Genomic DNA, 22,639 nt, shown 5'->3' on the forward strand with positions numbered 1-22,639 from the left:
AGATATGGCCCTTACGGCCAAAGAGATCAAAGGGTATGGAGAGAAAGCAGGAAAGGGGTACTGAGGTTGAATGATCAGCCATGATCTTATTGAATGGCGGTGCAGGCTCGAAGGGCCGAATGGCCTACTCCTGCACCTAATTTCTATGTTTCTAAAGGGAGCACAGTTTTCATAAACTTATATACTTGAGTTTCGAAGGTTGTGAGGTGAACTAATTAAGCTCTTTATATGATAAAGTGATTTGACGGCATAGTTACAGGGAAACTATTTTCCCTGGTGGGAGAATCCTGAACAAGAGGGCATAATCTTAAAATTAGGGCAAAGCCATTTGAAATGAGGAAACACTTTTTCTGCTTTTTCTGCTAGCCCTCAACCCATTATTAATACATTGCCTCAGTTTCTCTCAAACATTTTTTTTAGAGATTGATATATGTCTTCATACACTTTTAATGCATCCTCTATCCTCTGAGCTTCATCTCGTATCTTTTTAGCGACTTCAGTTTTACTTCCTTTGCTAAGCTCAATGGAGTCTTTTGTTATAGAGTAGATATCGAATGCAACAAAGAATACTGACACAGCTCCTGAAACAGCTCTCGTGGTTTTGGACAGTGCCAGAGGAGTTCCACGAAGCAGTTGTTTTACATTTCCAGTTTCCTTTGCATACTTTGTATTTCGAACATTGTGACTCAATGCTGCCAATCTCTTGGCTAGTACTTTCAGGCCGGGCGTTTTCTTTAACACTTGTTTGGCCAGTACTGATGCTGTCGTATTAACGGTTTTCATGCTGATGGAACCAGTTTGCAATCCAGCTTTAACTCTGGGCCAATATGTTTTCCTACAATTATTGAAGACTTCCCTTGCCTTACTGACCCCTTGCTTTTCTTCACCATAATCACATTCTGTCATGTCTCCCTCACTGCATTGACTCAAGAATTGAAGATCACTGCCGATGTCTTTCAAACGTTTTGACATTTCTTTCATGTCACTTTTATACTGTTTGATGATCTCATCTACTCTTTTCTGTTTCTTTGACTGCGTAACATATTCACTGATACCAGCTGTCAAGTTTGTGGCAGCACCGGCTCCACCAATGCCTGCTCCCACAGCAGTGAGCACCAAGGATGCACCGGCTGTGAAAGGAGCAGCAATTATTCCTGCAAGGCTTAGAATGCCTCCCACAGCATTTACGGAAGATCCTGTGACATTTGCAATTGTTGCACCTTTGTGATACTGATCAATGCTGTTGGCAATCTCTTGTAGTTCACGTATGTGTCCGGTCATTCCACTTTCCCACTCAGGGAACTCATTTACAAAGTGCTGCACATTCTCAGCTCTCTTTTCCAGTTCAAGTTGGTCCCTATTGAGATTGAAAAAACAATTTTCTCAAATTTTTGCACTGTCTCACACACACTTAAAATTAAAATAAGATAAACTGATCTTTACCAGGACATAGGTGCAGGGAAGTTATGTGAAAACTCAAAAGGCCGAGAAGCTGATTTGTGCCTGAACTGAGGTACGATTCTGCACACACCTATAGAGGCCAGCTTCAGGAACAACAACTTGTATTTATATAGCGCCTTTAAACATAGAAACATAGAAAATAGGTGCAGGAGTAGGCCATTCGGCCCTTCAAGCCTGCACCACCATTCAATATGATCATGGCTGATCAGGCAAGTTCAGTACCCCATTCCTGCTTTCTCTCCATACCCTTTGATCCCTTTAGCCGTAAGGGCCACATCTAACTCACTTTTGAATATATCTAACTGGCCTCAACAAATTTCTGCGGTAGAGAATTCCACAGGTTCACAATTCTCTGAGTGAAGAAGTTTCTCCTCATCTCGGTCCTAAATGGCTTACCCCTTATCCTTAGACTGTGACCCCTGGTTCTGGACTTCCCCAACATTGGGAACATAATTCCTGCATCGAACCTGTCCAATCCCGTCAGAATTTTATATGTTTCTATGAGATCCCCTCTCATTCTTCTAAATTCCATTGAATACAAGCCTAGTTGATCCAGTCTTTCTTCATATGTCAGTCCTGTCATCCCGGGAATCAGTCTGGTGAACCTTCGATGCACTCCTCAATAGCAAGAATGTCCTTCCTCAGATTAGTAGACTAAAACTGTACACAATACTCCAGGTGTAGCTTCACCAAGCCCTGTACAACTGTAGTAACACCTCCCTGCTCCTATACTCGAATCCTCTCGCTACGAAGGCCAACATACCATTTGCCTTCTTCACCACCTGCTGCACCTGTATACCAACTTTCAATGACTGATGTACCATGACACTCAGATCTCGTTACACTTCCCCCTTTACCAATCTGTCACCATTCAGATAATAATCAGCCCTCTTGTTTTTACCACCAAAGTGGCTAACCTCACATTTATCCACAGCTTACTGTCATCTCAAACTTGGAGCTATTGCATTCAATTCCTTCATCGAAATTATTAATGTATATTGTAAATAGCTGGGGTCCCAGCACTGAACCTTGTGGTACCCCATTAGTCACTGCCTGCCATTCTGAAAAGGACTCGTTTATTCCTACTCTCTGCTTCCTGTCTGCCAACCAGTTCTCTATCCACGTCAGTACATTACTCCCAATACCATGAGCTTTAATTTTCACAGTAATCTCTTATGTGGACACTTGTCAAAAGACTTTTGAAAGTCTAAATACACCACATCCATTGGCTCCCCCTTGTTCACTCTACTAGTTACATCCTCAAAAAATTCTAGATTTGTCAAGCATGATTTCCCTTTCATAAATCCATGTTGACTTGGACCGATCCTGTCATTGCTTTCCAAATGCGCTGCTATTACATCTTTAATAATTGAATCCAATTTCCCCACCACCGATGTCAGGCTGACCGGTCTATAATTTCCAGTTTTCTCTCCCTCCTTTTTAAAAAAAGTGGTGTTACATTAGTTACCCTCCAGTCCATAGGAACTGATCCAGAGTCTATAGAATGTTGGAAAATGACCACCAATGCATCCACTATTTCTAGGGCTACTTCCTTAAGTACTCCTGGATGCAGACTATCAGGTCCTGGGGATTTATCTGCCTTCAATTCCATCAATTTCCCTAACACAATTTACTGACTAATAAGAATTTCCTTTAGTTCCTCCTTCTCGCTAGACTCTCATTCCCCTATTTTTTCCGGAAGGTTATTTGTGTCTTTCTTAGTGAAGACAGAACCAATGTATTTGTTCAATTGGTCTGCCATTTAATTGTTCCCCATTATGACTTCACCTGATTCTGACTGTAAGGGACCTGCATTTGTCTTCACTAATCTTTTTCTCTTCATGTAACTGTAGAAGCTTTTGCAGTCAGTTTTTATGTTCCCTGCAAGCTTACTCTCATACTCTATTTCCTCCCTCCTAATTAAACCCTTTGTCCTCCTCTGCTGAATTCTAAATTTCTCCCAGTCCTCAGTTTTGCTGCTTTTTTTGGCCAATTTATATGCCTCTTCCTTGGATTTAACATTATCCCTAATTTTCCTTGTAAGCCACTGTTGAGCCACCTTCCCCACTTTATTTTTACGTCAGATAGGGATGTACAATTGTTGAAGTTCATCCATGTGATCTTTAAATGTCTGCCATTGCCTATCCACCGTCAACCCTTTAAGTATCATTTGCCAGTCTATCCTAGCCAATTCACATTTCATACCGTCAAAGTTACCTTTCTTTACGTTCAGGACCCTAGTCTCTGTACTAACTGTGTCACTCTCCAACTTAATGAAGAATTCTACCATATTATGGTCACTCTTCCCCAAGGGGCCTCGCACAACAAGCTTGCTAATTAATCCTTTCTCATTACACATCACCCAGTCTAGAATGGCCAGCCCTCTAGTTGGTTCCTCGACATATTGGTCTAGAAAACCAGCCCTTATACACCCTAGGAAATCATCCTCCACCGTATTGCTACCGGTTTGGTTAGCCCAATCTATATGTAGATTAAAGTCACTCATGATAACTGCTGTACCTTTATTGCACGCATCCCTAATTTCCTGTTTGATGCCATCCCCAACCTCACCATGACTGTTTGGTGGTCTGTACACAACTCCCACTAGCGTTTTCTGCCCCTTAGTATTCCGCAGCTCCACCCATACAGGTTCCACCTCATCCAGGCTAATGTCCCTTCTTACTATTGCATTAATTTCCTCTTTAACCAGCAACGCCACCCCACCTCCTTTTCTTTTCTGTCTATCTTTGCTGAATATTGAATACCCCTGGATGTTGAGCTCCCAGCCTTGGTCACCCTGGAGCCATGTCTCTATATTCCCAATGACATCATATCCGTTTACCGCTATCTGTGCAGTTAGTTCATCTACCTTATTACGAATGCTCCTCGCATGGAGACACAGATCCTTCAGGCTTGCTTTTTTAACATACTTTCTCCTTTTAGAATTATGCTGTAATGTGGCCCTTTTTCATTTTTGTCTTTGATTTTTCTGCCCAACTTTTATTTTTCCTCTTTCTTCCTTTTGCCTCTGACCTCATTCTACTTCCCTCTGTCTCCCTGCTTAGGTTCCCATCCCCCTGCCATATTAGTTTAACCCCTCCCCAACAGCACTAGCAAATGCTCCCCCGAGGACATTGGTTCCGGTCCTGCCCAGGTGCAGACCATCCGGTTTGTACTGGTCCACCTCCCCCAGAACCGGTTCCAATGTCCCAGGAATTTGAATCCCTCCCTCTTACACCACTCCAGAAGCCACGTATTCATCTGAGCTATCCAGCAGCAGCCAAGTTCATGGCACCGTGAGTGGCTCTGCTGCACAGGAGGACAGGAAAAAGAGTGGGAGAGCTATAGTGATAGGGGATTCTATTGTAAGGGGAATAGATAGGCATTTCTGCGGCTGCAACCGAGAATCCAGGATGGTATGTTGCCTCCCTGGTGCAAGGACAGGGATGTCTTGAGCGGGTGCAGGCCATTTTGAAAAGGGAGGGTGAACAGCCAGTTGTCGTGGTACCAACGATATAGGTAAAAAATGGGATGAGGTCCTACGAGACAAATTTAAGGAGCTAAGAGCTAAATTAAAAAGTAGGGCCTCAAAATTAGTAATCTCAGGATTGCTACCTGTGCCACGTGCTAGTCAGAGTAGGAATCGCAGGATAGCTCAGATGAATACGTGGCTTGAGGAGTGGTGCAGAAGGGAGGGATTTAAATTCCTGGGACACTGGAACCGGTTCTGGGGGAGGTGGGACCAGTACAAACCGGACGGTCTGCACCTGGGCAGAACCGGAACCAATGTCCTAGGGGGAGTGTTTGCTAGTGCTGTTGGGGAGGAGTTAAACTAATAAGGCAGGGGGATGGGAACCGATGCAGGGAGACAGGGGGAAGTAGAATGGGGAGCAGAAGCAAAAGATAGAAAGAAGAAAAGTAAAAGTGGAGGGCAGAGAAACCTAAGGCAAAAAGTAAAAAGGGCCACATTACAGCAAAATTCTAAAGGGGCAAAGTGTGTTAGAAAGACAAGCCTGAAGGCTCTGTGCCTCAATGCGAGGAGTATTCGGAATAAGGTGGACGAATTAACTGCGCAGATAGCAGTTAACGGATATGATGTAATCGGCCTCACGGAAACATGGCTCCAGGGTGACCAAGGCTGGGAACTCAACATCCAGGGGTATTCAACATTTAGGAAGGATAGACAGAAAGGAAAAGGATGGCATTGCTGGTTAAAGAGGAAATTAATGCAATAGTAAGGAAGGACATTAGCTTGGATGATGTGGAATCGGTATGGGTGGAACTATGGAATACCAAAGGGCAGAAAACGCTAGTGGGAGTTGTGTACAGAACACCAAACAGTAGTAGTGAGGTTAGGGACAGCATCAAACAAGAAATTAGGGATATGTGCATTGAACGTACAGCAGTTATCATGGGCGACTTTAATCTACATATTGATTGGGCTAACCAAACTGGTAGCAATGTGGTGGAGGAGGATTTCCTGGAGTGCATTAGGGATGGTTTTCTGGACCAATGTGTCGAAGAACCAACGAGAGAGCTGACCATCCTAGACTGGGTGATGTGTTATGAGAAGGGACTAATTAGCAATCTTGTTGTGCAATCTTGGGGAAGAGTGACCATAATATGGTAGAATTCTTTATTAAGATGGAGAGTGACAGAGTTAATTCAGACTCTAGGGTCCTGAACTTAAGTAAAGGTAACTTCGATGGTATGAGGCATGAATTGGCTAGAATATACCGGCAAATGATACCTAAAGGGTTAACGGTGGATAGGCAATGGAAAACATTTAAAGATCACATGGATGAACTTCAACAATTGTACATCCCTGTCTGGAGTAAAAATAAAACAGGGAAGGTAGCTCAACCGTGGCTAACAAGGGAAATTAAGGATAGTGTTAAATCCAAGGAAGAGGCATATAAATTGGCCAGAAAAAGCAGCAAACCTGAGGACTGGGAGAAATTTAGAATCCAGCAGAGGAGGACAAAGGGTTTAATTAAGAGAGGGAAAATAGAGTACGAGAGGAAGCTTGCCGGGAACATAAAAACTGACTGCAAAAGCTTCTTTAGATATGTGAAGACAAACGTAGGTCCCTTGCAGTCGGATTCAGGTGAATTTATAATGGGGAACAAAGAAATGGCAGACCAATTGAACAAATACTTTGGTTCTGTCTTCACGGCGGAAGACACAAATAACCTCCGGAAGTAGCAGGGGACCGAGGGTCTAGTGAGAAGGAGGAACAGAAGGATATCCTTATTCAGCGGGAAATTGATGGGATTGAAGGCCGATAAATCCCCGGGGTGTGATAGTCTGTATCCCAGAGTACTTAAGGAAGTGGCCCGAGAAATAGTGGATGCATTGGTGATCATTTTCCAATAGTCTATCGACTCTGAATCAGTTCCTATGGACTGGAAGGTAGCTAAAGTAACACCACTTTTTAATAAGGGAGGGAGAGAGAAAATGGGTAATTATAGACCGGTTAGCCTGACATCAGTAGGGGGAAAATATTGGAATCAATTATTAAAGATGAAATAGCAGCGCATTTGGAAAGCAGTGACAGGATCGGTCCACGTCAGCATGGATTTATGAAAGGGAAATCATGCTTGACAAATCTTCTGGAATTTTTTGAGGATGTAACTAGTAGAGTGGACAAGGGAGAACCAGTGGATGTGGTGTATTTGGACTTTCAAAAGGCTTTTGACAAGGTCCCACACAAGAGATTGGTGTGCAAAATCAAAGCACATGGTATTGGGGGTAATGTAATGACGGGGATAGAGAACTGGTTGGCAGACAGGAAGCAGAGAGTTGGATAAACAGGTCCTTTTCAGAATGGCAGACAGTGACTAGTGGAGTGCCGCAGGGCTCAATGCTGGGACCCCAGCTCTTTACAGAGTTGTTAAGCTGTGGAATTCCCTGCCGCAGAGAGTTGTTGATGCCAGTTCATTGGATATATTCAAGAGGGAGTTAGATATGGCCCTTACAGCTAAGGGGATCAAGGGGTATGGAGAGAAAGCAGGAAAGGGGTACTGAGGGAATGATCAGCCATGATCTTATTGAATGGTGGTACAGGCTTGAAGGGCTGAATGGCCTACTCCTGCACCTATTTTTCTATGTTTCTATGCTATTCCTACTCTGACTAGCACATGGCACTGGTAGCAATCCTGAGATTACGACCCTTGAGGTCCTACTTTTTAATTTAACTCCTTGCTCCCTAAATTCAGCTTGTAGCATGTCATCCTGCTTTTTACCTATATCGTTGGCACCTATATGCACCACAACAACTGGCTGTTTGCCCTCCCCCTCTAGAATGCCCTGCACCCGCTCCAAGACATCCTTTACCCTTGCACCAGGGAGGCAACATAACATCCTGGTGCCTCGTTTGCGGCCGCAGAAACGTCTATCTATTCACCTTACAGTGGAGTCCCCTACCACTATAGCTCTCCCACTCTTTTTCCTGCCCTCCTGCGCATCAGAGCCACCCACGGTGCCATGAACTTGGCTGCTGCTGCCCTCCCCTGATGAGTCATTTCCCCCAACAATATCCAAAGTGGTATATCTGTTTTGGAGGGAGATGACTGCAGGGGACCCCTGCACTACCTTCCTACTACTGCTCTGCCTGCTGGTCACCCATTTCCTATCTATCTGTGTGACTTTTGCCTGCGGTGTGACCAACTCGCTAAACGTGCAGGGAGTCCGGGGCCCAGTGTCGGCGGCAGTCGGGAGCAGCGTCGAGGAGGTCATTTGGTGAGGCCTATAAAAGGCACAGCAGGGAGTCCGGGGCCCAGTGTCGGCGGCAGTCGGGAGCAGCGTCGAGGAGGTCCGTTGGTGAGTCCTATAAAAGGCACAGCAGGGAGTCCGGGGCCCAGCGTCGGCGGCAGTCGGGAGCAGCGTCGAGGAGGTCATTTGGTGAGGCCTATAGAAGGCGTGACTTGTGTAGCTGCAGGGAGAAGGCCAAAAAGAAGTAGAAAGAAACAGAAAGGTGACGTCACAGCCAAGGGGGTAAGTGATTGGCTGGTGATTGGTGAGTAGTTTTTCTTTTTTCTCTTCTAAAACAGTGAGTAAACTTTAGCATTGTTGTTGCCAATCTAAGGGTTAATTCATGGCAGGACAGCTCGGTCACGTGTTATGCTCCTCCTGCACCATGTGGGAACTCAGGGACGCCTCCAGTGTCCCTGATGACTACGTGTGCGGGAAGTATGTCCACCTCCAGCTCCTGACGGACCGCGTTGCGGAGTTGGAGCTGAGGGTGAATTCACTCTGGAGCATCCACGATGCTGAGAATGACGTGAGTAGCACATGTAGCGAGCTGGTCATACCGCAGGTGAAGTGTCCACAGCCAGATAGGGAATGGAAGACCAGCAGGAAGAGCAGTGCAAGGAAGGTAGTGCAGGGGTCCCCTGCGGTCATCCCCCTGCAAAACAGATACACTTCTTTGAGTACTGTTGGGGGTATGACTCATCACGGGAGGGCAGCAGCAGCCAAGTTCATGGCACCATGGCTGGCTCTGCTGCACAGGAGGGCAGGAAAAAGAGTGGGAGAGCGATAGTGATAGGGGATTCAATTGTAAGGGGAATAGATAGGCGTTTCTGCGGCCGCAACCAAGATTCCAGGATGGTATGTTGCCTCCCTGGTGCAAGGGTCAAGGATGTCTCGGAGCGAGTGCAGTACATTCTGAAAAGGGAGGGTGAACAGCCAGTTGTCGTGGTGCACATTGGTACCAATGACATAGGTAAAAAAAGGGATGAGGTCCTACGAGACGAATTTAAGGAGCTAGGAGCTAAATTAAAACGTAGGACCTCAAAAGTAGTAATCTCAGGATTGCTACCAGTGCCACGTGCTAGTCAAGAGTAGGAATCGCAGGATAGTGCAGATGAATACGTGGCTTGAGCAGTGGTGCAGCAGGGAGGGATTCAAATTCCTGGGGCATTGGAACCGGTTCTGGGGGAGGTGGGACCAGTACAAACCGGACGGTCTGCACCTGGGCAGGACCGGAACCAATGTCCTAGGGGGAGTGTTTGCTAGTGCTGTTGGGGAGGAGTTAAACTAATGTGGCAGGGGGATGGGAACCAATGCAGGGAGACAGAGGGAAACAAAAAGGAGACAAAAGCAAAAGACAGAAAGGAGATGAATAAAAGTGGAGGACAGAGAAACCCAAGGCAAAAAACAAAAAGGGCCACTGAATGTAAAGTGGCTGCAGGAGGGGTCAAAACTAAAAATCATGGATTAAAAACTAGTATTAAAACACTCTACCTAAACGCACGCAGCATTTGAAATAAAGTGAATGAGTTGACGGCACAAATCATTACAAATGGGTATGATTTGGTGGCCATTACAGAAACATGGTTGCAGGGTGGCCAAGACTGGGAATTAAACATACAGGGGTATCTGACGATTCGGAAAGATAGACAAGAAGGGAAAGGAGGTGGGGTATCTCTGTTAATAAAGGATGATATCAGGGCAGTTCTGAGAGACGATATTGGCCCTAATGAACAAAATGTTGAATCATTGATAGATGATAGTAAGGGGAAAAAGTCACTGGTGGGCGTAGTTTATAGGCCCCCAAATAATAACTTCACGGTGAGGCGGGCAATAATCAAGGAAATAATGGAGGCATGTGAAAAAGGAACGGCAGTAATCATGGGGGATTTTAACCTACATATCGATTGGTCAACTCAAATCGCACGGGGTAGCCTGGAGGAGGAATTCATAGAATGCATACGGGATTGTTTCTTAGAACAGTATGTTACAGAACCTACAAGGGAGCAAGCTATCTTAGATCTGGTCCTGTGTAATGAGACAGGAATAATAAACGATCTCCTCGTAAAAGATCCTCTTGGAATGAGTGATCACAGTATGGTTGAATTTGTAATACAGAGTGAGGGTGAGGAAGTAGTGTCTCAAACGATCGTACTATGCTTAAACAAAGGGGACTACAGTGGGATGAGGGCAGAGTTGGCTAAAGTAGACTGGAAACACAGACTAAACGGTGGCACAATTGAGGAACAGTGCAGGACTTTTAAGGAGCTCTTTCATAGTGCTCAACAAAAATATATTCCAATGAATAAGAAGGGCGGTAAGAGAAGGGATAACCAGCCGTGGATAACCAGGGAAATTAAGGAGAGTATCAAATTAAAAACCAATGCGTATAAGGCGGCCAAGGTTAGTGGGAAAAAAGAAGATTGGGAAAATTTTAAACGACAGCAAAGAATGACTAAGAAAGCAATAAAGAAAGGAAAGATAGATTACGAAGGTAAACTTGCGCAAAACAGAAAAACGGGTAGTAAAAGCTTTTACAGATATATAAAACGGAAAAGAGTGACTAAAGTAAATGTTGGTCCCTTAGAAGATGAGAAGGGGGATTTAATAATGGGAAATGTGGAAATGGCTGAGACCTTAAACAATTATTTTGCTTCGGTCTTCACAGTGGAAGACACAAAAACCATACCAGAAATTGCTGGTCACAGGAATGTGGGAAGGGAGGACCTGGAGACAATCACTATCACTAGGGGGGTAGTGCTGGACAGGCTAATGGGACTCAAGGTCGACAATTCCCCTGGTCCTGATGAAATGCATCCCAGGGTATTAAAAGAGATGGCGGAAGTTATAGCAGATGCATTCGTTATAATCTACCAAAATTCTCTGGACTCTGGGGAGGTACCAGTGGATTGGAAAGCAGCTAATGTAATGCCTCTGTTTAAAAAAGGGGGCAGACAAAAGGCAGGTAACTATAGGCCGGTTAGTTTAACATCTGTAGTGGGGAAAATGCTTGAAACTATCATTAAGGAAGAAATAGCGGGACATCTAGATAGGAATAGTGCAATCAAGCAGACGCAGCATGGATTCATGAAGGGGAAATCATGTTTAACTAATTTACTGGAATTCTTTGAGGATATAACGAGCATGGTGGATAGAGGTGTACCGATGGATGTGGTGTATTTAGATTTCCAAAAGGCATTCGATAAGGTGCCACACAAAAGGTTACTGCAGAAGATAAAGGCATGCGGAGTCAGAGGAAATGTATTAGCATGGATAGAGAATTGGCTGGCGAACAGAAAGCAGAGAGTCGGGATAAATGGGTCCTTTTCGGGTTGGAAATCGGTGGTTAGTGGTGTGCCACAGGGATCGGTGCTGGGACCACAACTGTTTACAATATACATAGATGACCTGGAAGAGGGAACAGAGTGTAGTGTAATAAAATTTGCAGATGACACAAAGATTAGTGGGAAAGCGGGTTGTGTAGAGGACACAGAGAGGCTGCAAAGAGATTTAGATAGGTTAAGCGAATGGGCTAAGGTTTGGCAGATGGAATACAATGTCAGAAAATGTGAGGTCATCCACCTTGGGGAAAAAAAACAAAAAAAGGGAATACTATTTGAATGGGGAGAAATTACAACATGCTGCGGTGCAGAGGGACCTGGGGGTCCTTGTGCATGAATCAAAAAGTTAGTTTGCAGGTGCAGCAGGTAATCAGGAAGACGAATGGAATGTTGGCCTTCATTGCGAGAGGGATGGAGTACAAAAGCAGGGAGGTTCTGCTGCAACTGCACAGGATATTGGTGAGGCCGCACCTGGAGTACTGCGTGCAGTTTTGGTCACCTTACTTAAGGAAGGATATACTAGCTTTGGAGGGGGTACAGAGACGATTCACTAGGCTGATTCCGGAGATGAGGGGGTTACCTTATGATGATAGATTGAATAGACTGGGTCTTTACTCGTTGGAGTTCAGAAGGATGAGCGGTGATCTTATCGAAACATTTAAAATAATGAAAGGGATAGACAAGATAGAGGCAGAGAGGTTGTTTCCACTGGTCGGGGAGACTAGAACTAGGGGGCACAGCCTCAAAATACGGGGGAGCCAATTTAAAACCGAGTTGAGAAGGAATTTCTTCTCCCAGAGGGTTGTGAATCTGTGGAATTCTCTGCCCAAGGAAGCAGTTGAGGCTAGCTCATTGAATATATTCAAGTCACAGATAGATAGATTTTTAACCAATAAGGGAATTAAAGGTTATGAGGAGTGGGCGGGTAAGTGGAGCTGAGTCCACGGCCAGATCAGCCATGATCTTGTTGAATGGCGGAGCAGGCTCGAGGGGCTAGATGGCCTACTCCTGTTCCTAATTCTTATGTTCTAATGTTCTTATGTTCTTATCCACGACATCCTTAGCATCATGGATGCTCCAGAGTGAATCCACCCGCAGCTCCAGTTCCATAATACGATTTGTCAGGAGCTGCAGGTCAACTTTGGGGGATTCAATGGCTTACTTTTCTCCATCATCTGAAACGGCGTGCCCATGTGGCTACGCGTCTGTCAACTCTCCAGGAACGCCCGAAGTGTGTGCCTTGCTGTACCGCCTGAACGTAACTCTCTAGGCCTCATGCATGCCTCTGTTAGGCACGGTTTTGTCTTAAGAGTCGAACAGACCTGGGGCCGCGTGAATCCACGACAAGGGCTGGTAATTATATCCAGCATACACGTCTGGAAATCCCCAAGACCGCCAACGTGTTTGTCTGCTGAGGTACTGCAAGTGTCCAAGACACAGGCTAACTTCTAAGTGTGGGTTCTGACCAAACCGGGAGAGGGGTTTAGTGAGAAGGGTTTCCATTATCTCGGCTTAGATTCTGGGAAAGGGGTTGGTTCAGCGTAACCAACAGGGTGGATGTTTAGTCTGTTTTAAGCTGGTGTCCACAGTCACATACTCTTTAAGCCATAAGCAAGAGGAGTTGGGGTTGTCGTTGTGTGAGTGGAATAAAAAGGAATCGATCTTTGACCAACCTGAACTATTTTGTTTTGTCTGAGTCAATTATAATCTATCCATAGTAACTCCTTAGGTCCGAACTTGGGGGTTGTGGGGCTTGTGGTCCGCGGTATAATTCGGAAGACCAACCGAGTGGCATCTGTTCATGGCCGGGTTACACAGTAATCCCGCTGGGGACGCTTCGCATCAGGCATAGGAGAAGACCTGTCTGACCTTGGTCTCTGTGTGGGACTACCCGGTAATCGACGGGCTAGGCAGGAACTATTGGCAAAAGCTCCTGCCGTCCAAAAGGGAAAACCCGAACCGGGGAGTTTTAAAGCATGGGTCGACTCAAGGGAGGGGCATAGAGACATTGGGCACACAAAACACCCGACACTCTGACATCTCAGAAGGTTAACGCCACCATCCCTAGGATGGCGAGGCAGCTAGCTCCACAGCTTGGGTACCCTGGGAGGGGGCGGGAGGAGTTGGAGAAAATAGAGAAAGAGAAAGCACGTCAATAGATTTAATATGTAACTGTATTATACGCATCTGTACATACCAATGATCTTCTGTATTGAGTTCCTTGTCTGTTAAGGAAATGGCAAAAAATTAGCAATTTTTGGCAAAATCTTGCACAGAAATCAAAGAGAAATTTCCGCACAGAGTATCTGTTCGGAGCAGATGAGTTTCTTGTATGGAGGGGATTCAACACAAAAAAATTAATGTTCATCAAGATAAGCAGCACAACTTCGCGTTTGGGGTATTTTACCCTGAGCAGGGAGGGTGTGTTTGGGGTATTTTACACTCAGTAGCGAGGGTGTGTTTGGGATATTTTACACTCAGTAGGGAGGGTGTGTTTGGGATATTTTACACTCAGTAGGGAGGGTGTGTTTGGGGTATTTTACACTCAGTAGTGAGGGTGTGTTTGGGATATTTTACACTCAGTAGGGAGGGTGTGTTTGGGATATTTTACACTCAGTAGGGAAGGTGTGTTTGGGATATTTTACACTCAGTAGGGAGGGTGTGTTTGGGGTATTTTACACTCAGTAGCGAGGGTGTGTTTGGGATATTTTACACTCAGTAGGGAGGGTGTGTTTGGGATATTTTACACTCAGTAGGGAGGGTGTGTTTGGGGTATTTTACACTCAGTAGTGAGGGTGTGTTTGGGATATTTTACACTCAGTAGTGAGGGTGTGTTTGGGGTATTTTACACTCAGTAGTGAGGGTGTGTTTGAGATATTTTACACTCAGTAGGGAGGGTGTGTTTGGGATATTTTACACTCAGTAGAGAGGGTGTGTTTGGGATATTTTACACTCAGTAGGGAGGGTGTGTTTGGGATACTTTACACTCAGTAGGGAGGTTGTGTTTGGGATATTTTACCCTCAGTAGGGAGGGTGTGTTTGGGATATTTTACACTCAGTAGGGAGGGTGTGTTTGGGATATTTTACACTCACTAGGGAGGGTGTGTTTGGGATATTTTACACACAGTAGGGATGGTGTGTTTGGGATATTTTACACTCAGTAGGGAGGGTGTGTTTGGGATATTTTACACTCAGTACGGAGGTTGTGTTTGGGATATTTTACACTCAGTAGGGAGGATGTGTTTGGGATATTTTACACTCAGTAGGGAGGGTGTGTTTGTGATATTTTACACTCAGTAGAGAGGGTGTGTTTGTGATATTTTACACTCAGTAGGGAGGGTGTGTTTGGGGTATTTTACACTCAGTAGGGAGGGTGTGTTTGGGGTATTTTACACTCAGTAGGGAGGTTGTCATTGGGATATTTTACACTCAGTAGGGAGGTTGTGTTTGGGATATTTTACGCTCAGTAGGGAGGGTGTGTTAATGATATTTTACATTCAGTAGGGAGGGTGTGTTTGGGATATTTTACACTCAGTAGGGAGGCTGTGTTTGGGATATTTTACAATCAGTAGGGAGGGTGTGTTTGGGGTATTTTACACTCAGCAGGGAGGGTGTGTTTGGGATATTTTACACTCAGTAGGGAGGGTGTGTTTGGGATATTTTACACTCAGTAGGGAGGGCGTGTTTAGGATATTTTACACTCAGTAGGGAGGGCGTGTTTGGGATATTTTACACTCAGTAGGGAGGGTGTGTTTGGGATATTTTACACTCAGTAGGGAGGGTGTGTTTGTGATATTTTACACTCAGTAGGGAGGGTGTGTTTGGGATATTTTACACTCAGTAGGGAGAGTGTGTTTGGGATATTTTACGCTCAGTAGGGAGGTTGTGTTTGAGGTATTTTACACTCAGTAGGGAGGTTGTTTTTGGGATATTTTACACTCAGTAGGGAGGGTGTGTTTGGGATATTTTACACTCAGTAGGGAGGGTGTGTTTGGGATATTTTACACTCAGTAGAGAGGGTGTGTTTGGGATATTTTACACTCAGTAGGGAGGGTGTGTTTGGGATATTTTACCCTCAGTAGGGAGGGTGTGTTTGGGATATTTTACACTCAGTAGGGAGGGTGTGTTTGGGATATTTTACATTCAGTAGGGAGGGTGTGTTTGGGATATTTTACACTCAGTAGGGAGGTTGTGTTTGTGATATTTTACACTCAGTCGGGATGGTGTGTTTGTGATATTTTACACTCAGTAGGGAGGGTGTGTTTGGGATATTTTACACTCAGTAGGGAGAGTGTGTTTGGGATATTTAACGCTCAGTAGGGAGGTTGTGTTTGAGGTATTTTACACTCAGTAGGGAGGTTGTTTTTGGGATATTTTACACTCAGTAGGGAGGGTGTGTTTGGGATATTTTACACTCAGTAGGGAGGGTGTCTTTGGGATATTTTACACTCACTAGGGAGGTTGTGTTTGTGATATTTTACACTCAGTAGGGAGGGTGTGTTTGGGATATTTTACATTCAGTAGGGAGGGTGTGTTTGGGGTATTTTGCACTCATTAGGGAGGGTGTGTTTGTGATATTTTACACTCAGTAGGGAGGTTGTGTTTGGGATATTTTACACTCAGTAGAGAGGGTGTGTTTGGGATATTTTACACTCAGTAGGGAGGGTGTGTTTAGGATATTTTACACTCAGTATGGAGGTTGTGTTTGGGATATTTTACACTCAGTAGGGAGGTTGTGTTTGTGATATTTTACACTCAGTAGGGAGGGTGTGTTTGGGATATTTTACACTCAGTAGGGAGGGTGTGTTTGGGATGTTTTACACTCAGTAGGGAGGGTGTGTTTGGGATATTTTACACTCAGTAGTGAGGGTGTGTTTGAGATATTTTACACTCAGTAGGGAGGGTGTGTTTGGGATATTTTACACTCAGTAGAGAGGGTGTGTTTGGGATATTTTACACTCAGTAGGGAGGGTGTGTTTGGGATACTTTACACTCAGTAGGGAGGTTGTGTTTGGGATATTTTACCCTCAGTAGGGAGGGTGTGTTTGGGATATTTTACACTCAGTAGGGAGGGTGTGTTTGGGATATTTTACACTCACTAGGGAGGGTGTGTTTGGGATATTTTACACTCAGTAGGGAGGGTGTGTTTGGGATATTTTACACTCAGTAGGGAGGGTGTGTTTGGGGTATTTTACACTCAGTAGTGAGGGTGTGTTTGGGATATTTTACACTCAGTAGGGAGGGTGTGTTTGGGATATTTTACACTCAGTAGGGAAGGTGTGTTTGGGATATTTTACACTCAGTAGGGAGGGTGTGTTTGGGGTATTTTACACTCAGTAGCGAGGGTGTGTTTGGGATATTTTACACTCAGTAGGGAGGGTGTGTTTGGGATATTTTACACTCAGTAGGGAGGGTGTGTTTGGGGTATTTTACACTCAGTAGTGAGGGTGTGTTTGGGATATTTTACACTCAGTAGTGAGGGTGTGTTTGGGGTATTTTACACTCAGTAGTGAGGGTGTGTTTGAGATATTTTACACTCAGTAGGGAGGGTGTGTTTGGGATATTTTACACTCAGTAGAGAGGGTGTGTTTGGGATATTTTACACTCAGTAGGGAGGGTGTGTTTGGGATACTTTACACTCAGTAGGGAGGTTGTGTTTGGGATATTTTACCCTCAGTAGGGAGGGTGTGTTTGGGATATTTTACACTCAGTAGGGAGGGTGTGTTTGGGATATTTTACACTCACTAGGGAGGGTGTGTTTGGGATATTTTACACACAGTAGGGATGGTGTGTTTGGGATATTTTACACTCAGTAGGGAGGGTGTGTTTGGGATATTTTACACTCAGTACGGAGGTTGTGTTTGGGATATTTTACACTCAGTAGGGAGGATGTGTTTGGGATATTTTACACTCAGTAGGGAGGGTGTGTTTGTGATATTTTACACTCAGTAGAGAGGGTGTGTTTGTGATATTTTACACTCAGTAGGGAGGGTGTGTTTGGGGTATTTTACACTCAGTAGGGAGGGTGTGTTTGGGGTATTTTACACTCAGTAGGGAGGTTGTCATTGGGATATTTTACACTCAGTAGGGAGGTTGTGTTTGGGATATTTTACGCTCAGTAGGGAGGGTGTGTTAATGATATTTTACATTCAGTAGGGAGGGTGTGTTTGGGATATTTTACACTCAGTAGGGAGGCTGTGTTTGGGATATTTTACAATCAGTAGGGAGGGTGTGTTTGGGGTATTTTACACTCAGCAGGGAGGGTGTGTTTGGGATATTTTACACTCAGTAGGGAGGGTGTGTTTGGGATATTTTACACTCAGTAGGGAGGGCGTGTTTAGGATATTTTACACTCAGTAGGGAGGGCGTGTTTGGGATATTTTACACTCAGTAGGGAGGGTGTGTTTGGGATATTTTACACTCAGTAGGGAGGGTGTGTTTGTGATATTTTACACTCAGTAGGGAGGGTGTGTTTGGGATATTTTACACTCAGTAGGGAGAGTGTGTTTGGGATATTTTACGCTCAGTAGGGAGGTTGTGTTTGAGGTATTTTACACTCAGTAGGGAGGTTGTTTTTGGGATATTTTACACTCAGTAGGGAGGGTGTGTTTGGGATATTTTACACTCAGTAGGGAGGGTGTGTTTGGGATATTTTACACTCAGTAGAGAGGGTGTGTTTGGGATATTTTACACTCAGTAGGGAGGGTGTGTTTGGGATATTTTACCCTCAGTAGGGAGGGTGTGTTTGGGATATTTTACACTCAGTAGGGAGGGTGTGTTTGGGATATTTTACATTCAGTAGGGAGGGTGTGTTTGGGATATTTTACACTCAGTAGGGAGGTTGTGTTTGTGATATTTTACACTCAGTCGGGATGGTGTGTTTGTGATATTTTACACTCAGTAGGGAGGGTGTGTTTGGGATATTTTACACTCAGTAGGGAGAGTGTGTTTGGGATATTTAACGCTCAGTAGGGAGGTTGTGTTTGAGGTATTTTACACTCAGTAGGGAGGTTGTTTTTGGGATATTTTACACTCAGTAGGGAGGGTGTGTTTGGGATATTTTACACTCAGTAGGGAGGGTGTCTTTGGGATATTTTACACTCACTAGGGAGGTTGTGTTTGTGATATTTTACACTCAGTAGGGAGGGTGTGTTTGGGATATTTTACATTCAGTAGGGAGGGTGTGTTTGGGGTATTTTGCACTCATTAGGGAGGGTGTGTTTGTGATATTTTACACTCAGTAGGGAGGTTGTGTTTGGGATATTTTACACTCAGTAGAGAGGGTGTGTTTGGGATATTTTACACTCAGTAGGGAGGGTGTGTTTAGGATATTTTACACTCAGTATGGAGGTTGTGTTTGGGATATTTTACACTCAGTAGGGAGGTTGTGTTTGTGATATTTTACACTCAGTAGGGAGGGTGTGTTTGGGATATTTTACACTCAGTAGGGAGGGTGTGTTTGGGATGTTTTACACTCAGTAGGGAGGGTGTGTTTGGGATATTTTACACTCAGTAGAGAGGGTGTGTTTGGGATATTTTACACTCAGTAGAGAGGGTGTGTTTGGGATATTTTACACTCAGTAGGGAGGGTGTGTTTGGGATATATTACACTCAGTAGGGAGGGTGTGTTTGGGATATTTTACCCTCAGTAGGGAGGGTGTGTTTGGGATATTTTACACTCAGTAGGGAGGGTGTGTTTGTGATATTTTACACTCAGTAGGGAGGGTGTGTTTGGGATATTTTACCCTCAGTAGGGAGGGTGTGTTTGGGATATTTTACACTCAGTAGGGAGGGTGTGTTTGGGATATTTTACATTCAGTAGGGAGGGTGTGTTTGGGATATTTTACACTCAGTAGGGAGGTTGTGTTTTTGATATTTTACACTCAGTAGGGAGGGTGTGTTTGGGATATTTTACACTCAGTAGGGAGGGTGTGTTTGGGATATTTTACACTCAGTAGGGAGTGTGTGTTTGGGATATTTTACACTCAGTAGGGAGTGTGTGTTTGGGATATTTTACACTCAGTAGGGAGGGTGTGTTTGTGATATTTTACACTCAGTAGGGAGGTTGTGTTTGGGATATTTTACACTCAGTAGGGAGGGTGTGTTTGGGATATTTTACACTCAGTAGAGAGGGTGTGTTTGGGATATTTTACACTCAGTAGAGAGGGTGTGTTTGGGATATTTTACACTCAGTAGGGAGGGTGTGTTTGTGATATTTTACACTCAGTAGGGAGGGTGTGTTTGTGATATTTTACACTCAGTAGGGAGGGTGTGTTTAGGATATTTTACACTCAGTAGGGAGGTTGTGTTTGGGATATTTTACACTCAGTAGGGAGGGTGTGTTTGGGATATTTTACACTCAGTAGGGAGGGTGTGTTTGGGATATTTTACACTCACTAGGGAGGTTGTGTTTGGGATATTTTACACTCAGTAGGGAGGTTGTGTTTGGGATATTTTACCCTCAGTAGGGAGGGTGTGTTTGGGATATTTTACACTCAGTAGGGAGGGTGTGTTTGTGATATTTTACACACAGTAGGGAGGGTGTGTTTGTGATATTTTACACTCAGTAGGGAGGTTGTGTTTGGGATATTTTATACTCAGTGGGGAGGGTGTGTTTGAGATATTTTACACTCAGTAGGGAGGGTGTGTTTGTGATATTTTACACTCACTAGGGAGGTTGTGTTTGGGATATTTTACACTCAGTAAGGAGGTTGTGTTTCGGATATTTTACCCTCAGTAGGGAAGGTGTGTTTGGGATATTTTACACTCAGTAGGGAGGGTGTGTTTGGGATATTTTACACTCAGTAGGGAGAGTGTGTTTGGGATATTTTACCATGTTGAATTTATTTATGACTGCTTCTTAGACTGAGTGACGACTGGGGTATTCTTCCCCTCCTCCGAGACAGAGAGTGCTTTTCAGAAGGTGGTATGGGATTTCTAGTGGGCATATTGTTGTGTATGGAGAAAGAGTCAGACTGAGTACTGTGAGCTCAAAGTAAAGTGTGACCGTAGTCTTTTATTGCAGTTCTCCAGAGTGCCTCTCCAGCCTGTGAAGCCTCCTTAAATACCTGTGCTCCCAAGGGATTATGGGATCCCTTGGAACGCCAGGGGATGAGCCCTCTGGTGGCTGTACAGAGTAAATACAAGTCCACATATATAACAACACTCTCCCTCACCCCCCCCCACCCCCGCCCCAAAGTCAATAGTGTAACTATTTACAATGTGAGTCGATCTGGGGCCCTTCTTGCCCTAGTTGATCGTCTCGGTGTGAAGGTTGGTGTTGTTGAATCATTTGTTAGGCCCTCGCTGGACTGCTGTGCAGCTGGCCTTGCTGGGTTGCCTGGTGTGTTGGGCCCTGCAGGGCTGCTGTGGATGATGGATTCTGTTTCGTGGTCAACCGTGGTGCCGGTTGCCACTGGTGTGTGTGTTGGGGGATCAAAAAAGCTAGGGTCCAAGACTCAGGATAGTCTGTGAATCTGAGTTTGAGTTGGTCCAAGTGTTTCTGGTGAATGAGTCCATTTGAAAGTTTGACCCAAAACACCCTGCTCCCCTCTTTGGCCACGACAGTGCCGGGAAGCCGCTTGGGACCTTGCCCATAATTTAATACAAATACAGGATCATTGACTTCAATCTCGCGTGACACATTTGCACTATCATGATATGCACATTGTTGAAGCCGCCTGCTCTCTACCTGTTCATGTAGATCAGGGTGAACTAACAAGAGCCTTGTCTTAAATGCTCTTTTCATGAGCAGTTCAGCAGGTGGGATCCCAGTGGGTGAGTGGGGTCTTGTGCGGTAGCTAAGCAGGACTCGGGATAGGCGAGTCTGCAGTGAGCCTTCAGTTATCCTCTTCAAGCCTTGCTTGATGGTTTGCACTGCTCTCTCTGCCTGACCATTGGACGCTGGTTTAAATGGGGCAGATGTGACATGTTTGATCCCGTTACGGGACATAAATTCTTTGAATTCAGCACTGGTAAAACATGGCCCGTTGTCGCTCACCAGGACATCGGGTAGGCCATGTGTGGCAAACATGGCCCGCAGGCTTTCAGTAGTGGCAGCGGACGTGCTAGCCGACATTATCTCACATTCAATCCACTTGGAGTACGCGTCTACAACCACAAGGAACATTTTACCCAAGAACGGGCTTGCATAGTCGACGTGTACCATAGGCCACAGTTTTGGAGGGGCAAGATCATAAACGTAGTGGTGCCTCCCTGGGTACATTGCTTAACTGCGAGCATGTATTGCATCTGTGAAAGCAGGACTCTTAAGTCAGCATCAATACCGGGCCACCACATAAGTGGGATCTGGCTCTCGCTTTCATCATTACGATGCCTGGGTGGGTACTGTGGAGGTCGTTGATTAAGGTGTCTCTGCCCTTCTTGGGGACTACTACTCGATTGCCCCACAGAAGGCAGTCTGCCTGTATAGACATTTCATCTTTGCGCCACTGGAACGGCTTTATCTCTTCCTGCATTTCCACTGGGACACTGGACCAGCTCCCGTGAAGCACACTGCTTTTGACTATAGTTAATAAGTGCTCCTGGCTTGTCCAGGTTTTGATCTGCCGGGCAGTGATGGGTGATTGTTCACTCTCAAATGCTTCCATAACCATGGCTAGATCTGCGGGCTGCGCCATTTCTACCCCCCGTGGTGGGCAATGGCAGCCTACTGAGAGCATCGGCACAGTTTTCTGTGCTTGGCCTATGGCGGACGGCGTAGTTGTATGCGGATAACGTGAGCGCCCATCTCTGGATTCGGGCCGATGCGTTGGTATTTATCCCTTTACTCTCGGAAAACAGGGATATAAGTGGCTTATGGTCAGTTTCCAATTTGAAATTTAGCCCAAACAGGTATTGATGCATTTTCTTTACCCCATAGACACACGCAGCGCTTCTTTTTCAATCATGCTGTAGGCTCTCTCGGCCTTAGACAGACTCCTGGATGCATAAGCAACCGTTTGCAGTTTCCCAAAATCATTAGCTTGTTGCAATACACACCCGACGCCATATGATGACACATCACATGCTGGTACCAAACGCTTACATGGATCATACAACACAAGCAATTTGTTTGAGAATAA

The 22,639-nt window shown here is 44.9% G+C and overlaps 1 protein-coding gene across 1 annotated transcript in view; it reads right to left on the reverse strand.

Annotated features, from left to right (window-relative positions):
- Positions 1-393: 393 nt before the first annotated feature.
- Positions 394-22,639, reverse strand: part of LOC139228310 (apolipoprotein L3-like) — a 35,337-nt gene continuing 13,091 nt past the window's right edge. Inside the window, exon 3 of the mRNA XM_070859494.1 lies at positions 394-1,357. Coding sequence (XP_070715595.1) covers positions 394-1,357 — 964 coding nt within the window. The remainder of the gene's footprint in view (positions 1,358-22,639) is intronic.

The sequence above is a fragment of the Pristiophorus japonicus genome, chromosome 2 (assembly GCF_044704955.1).
Source record: "Pristiophorus japonicus isolate sPriJap1 chromosome 2, sPriJap1.hap1, whole genome shotgun sequence".
NCBI classification, from domain to species: Eukaryota; Metazoa; Chordata; class Chondrichthyes; family Pristiophoridae; genus Pristiophorus; species Pristiophorus japonicus.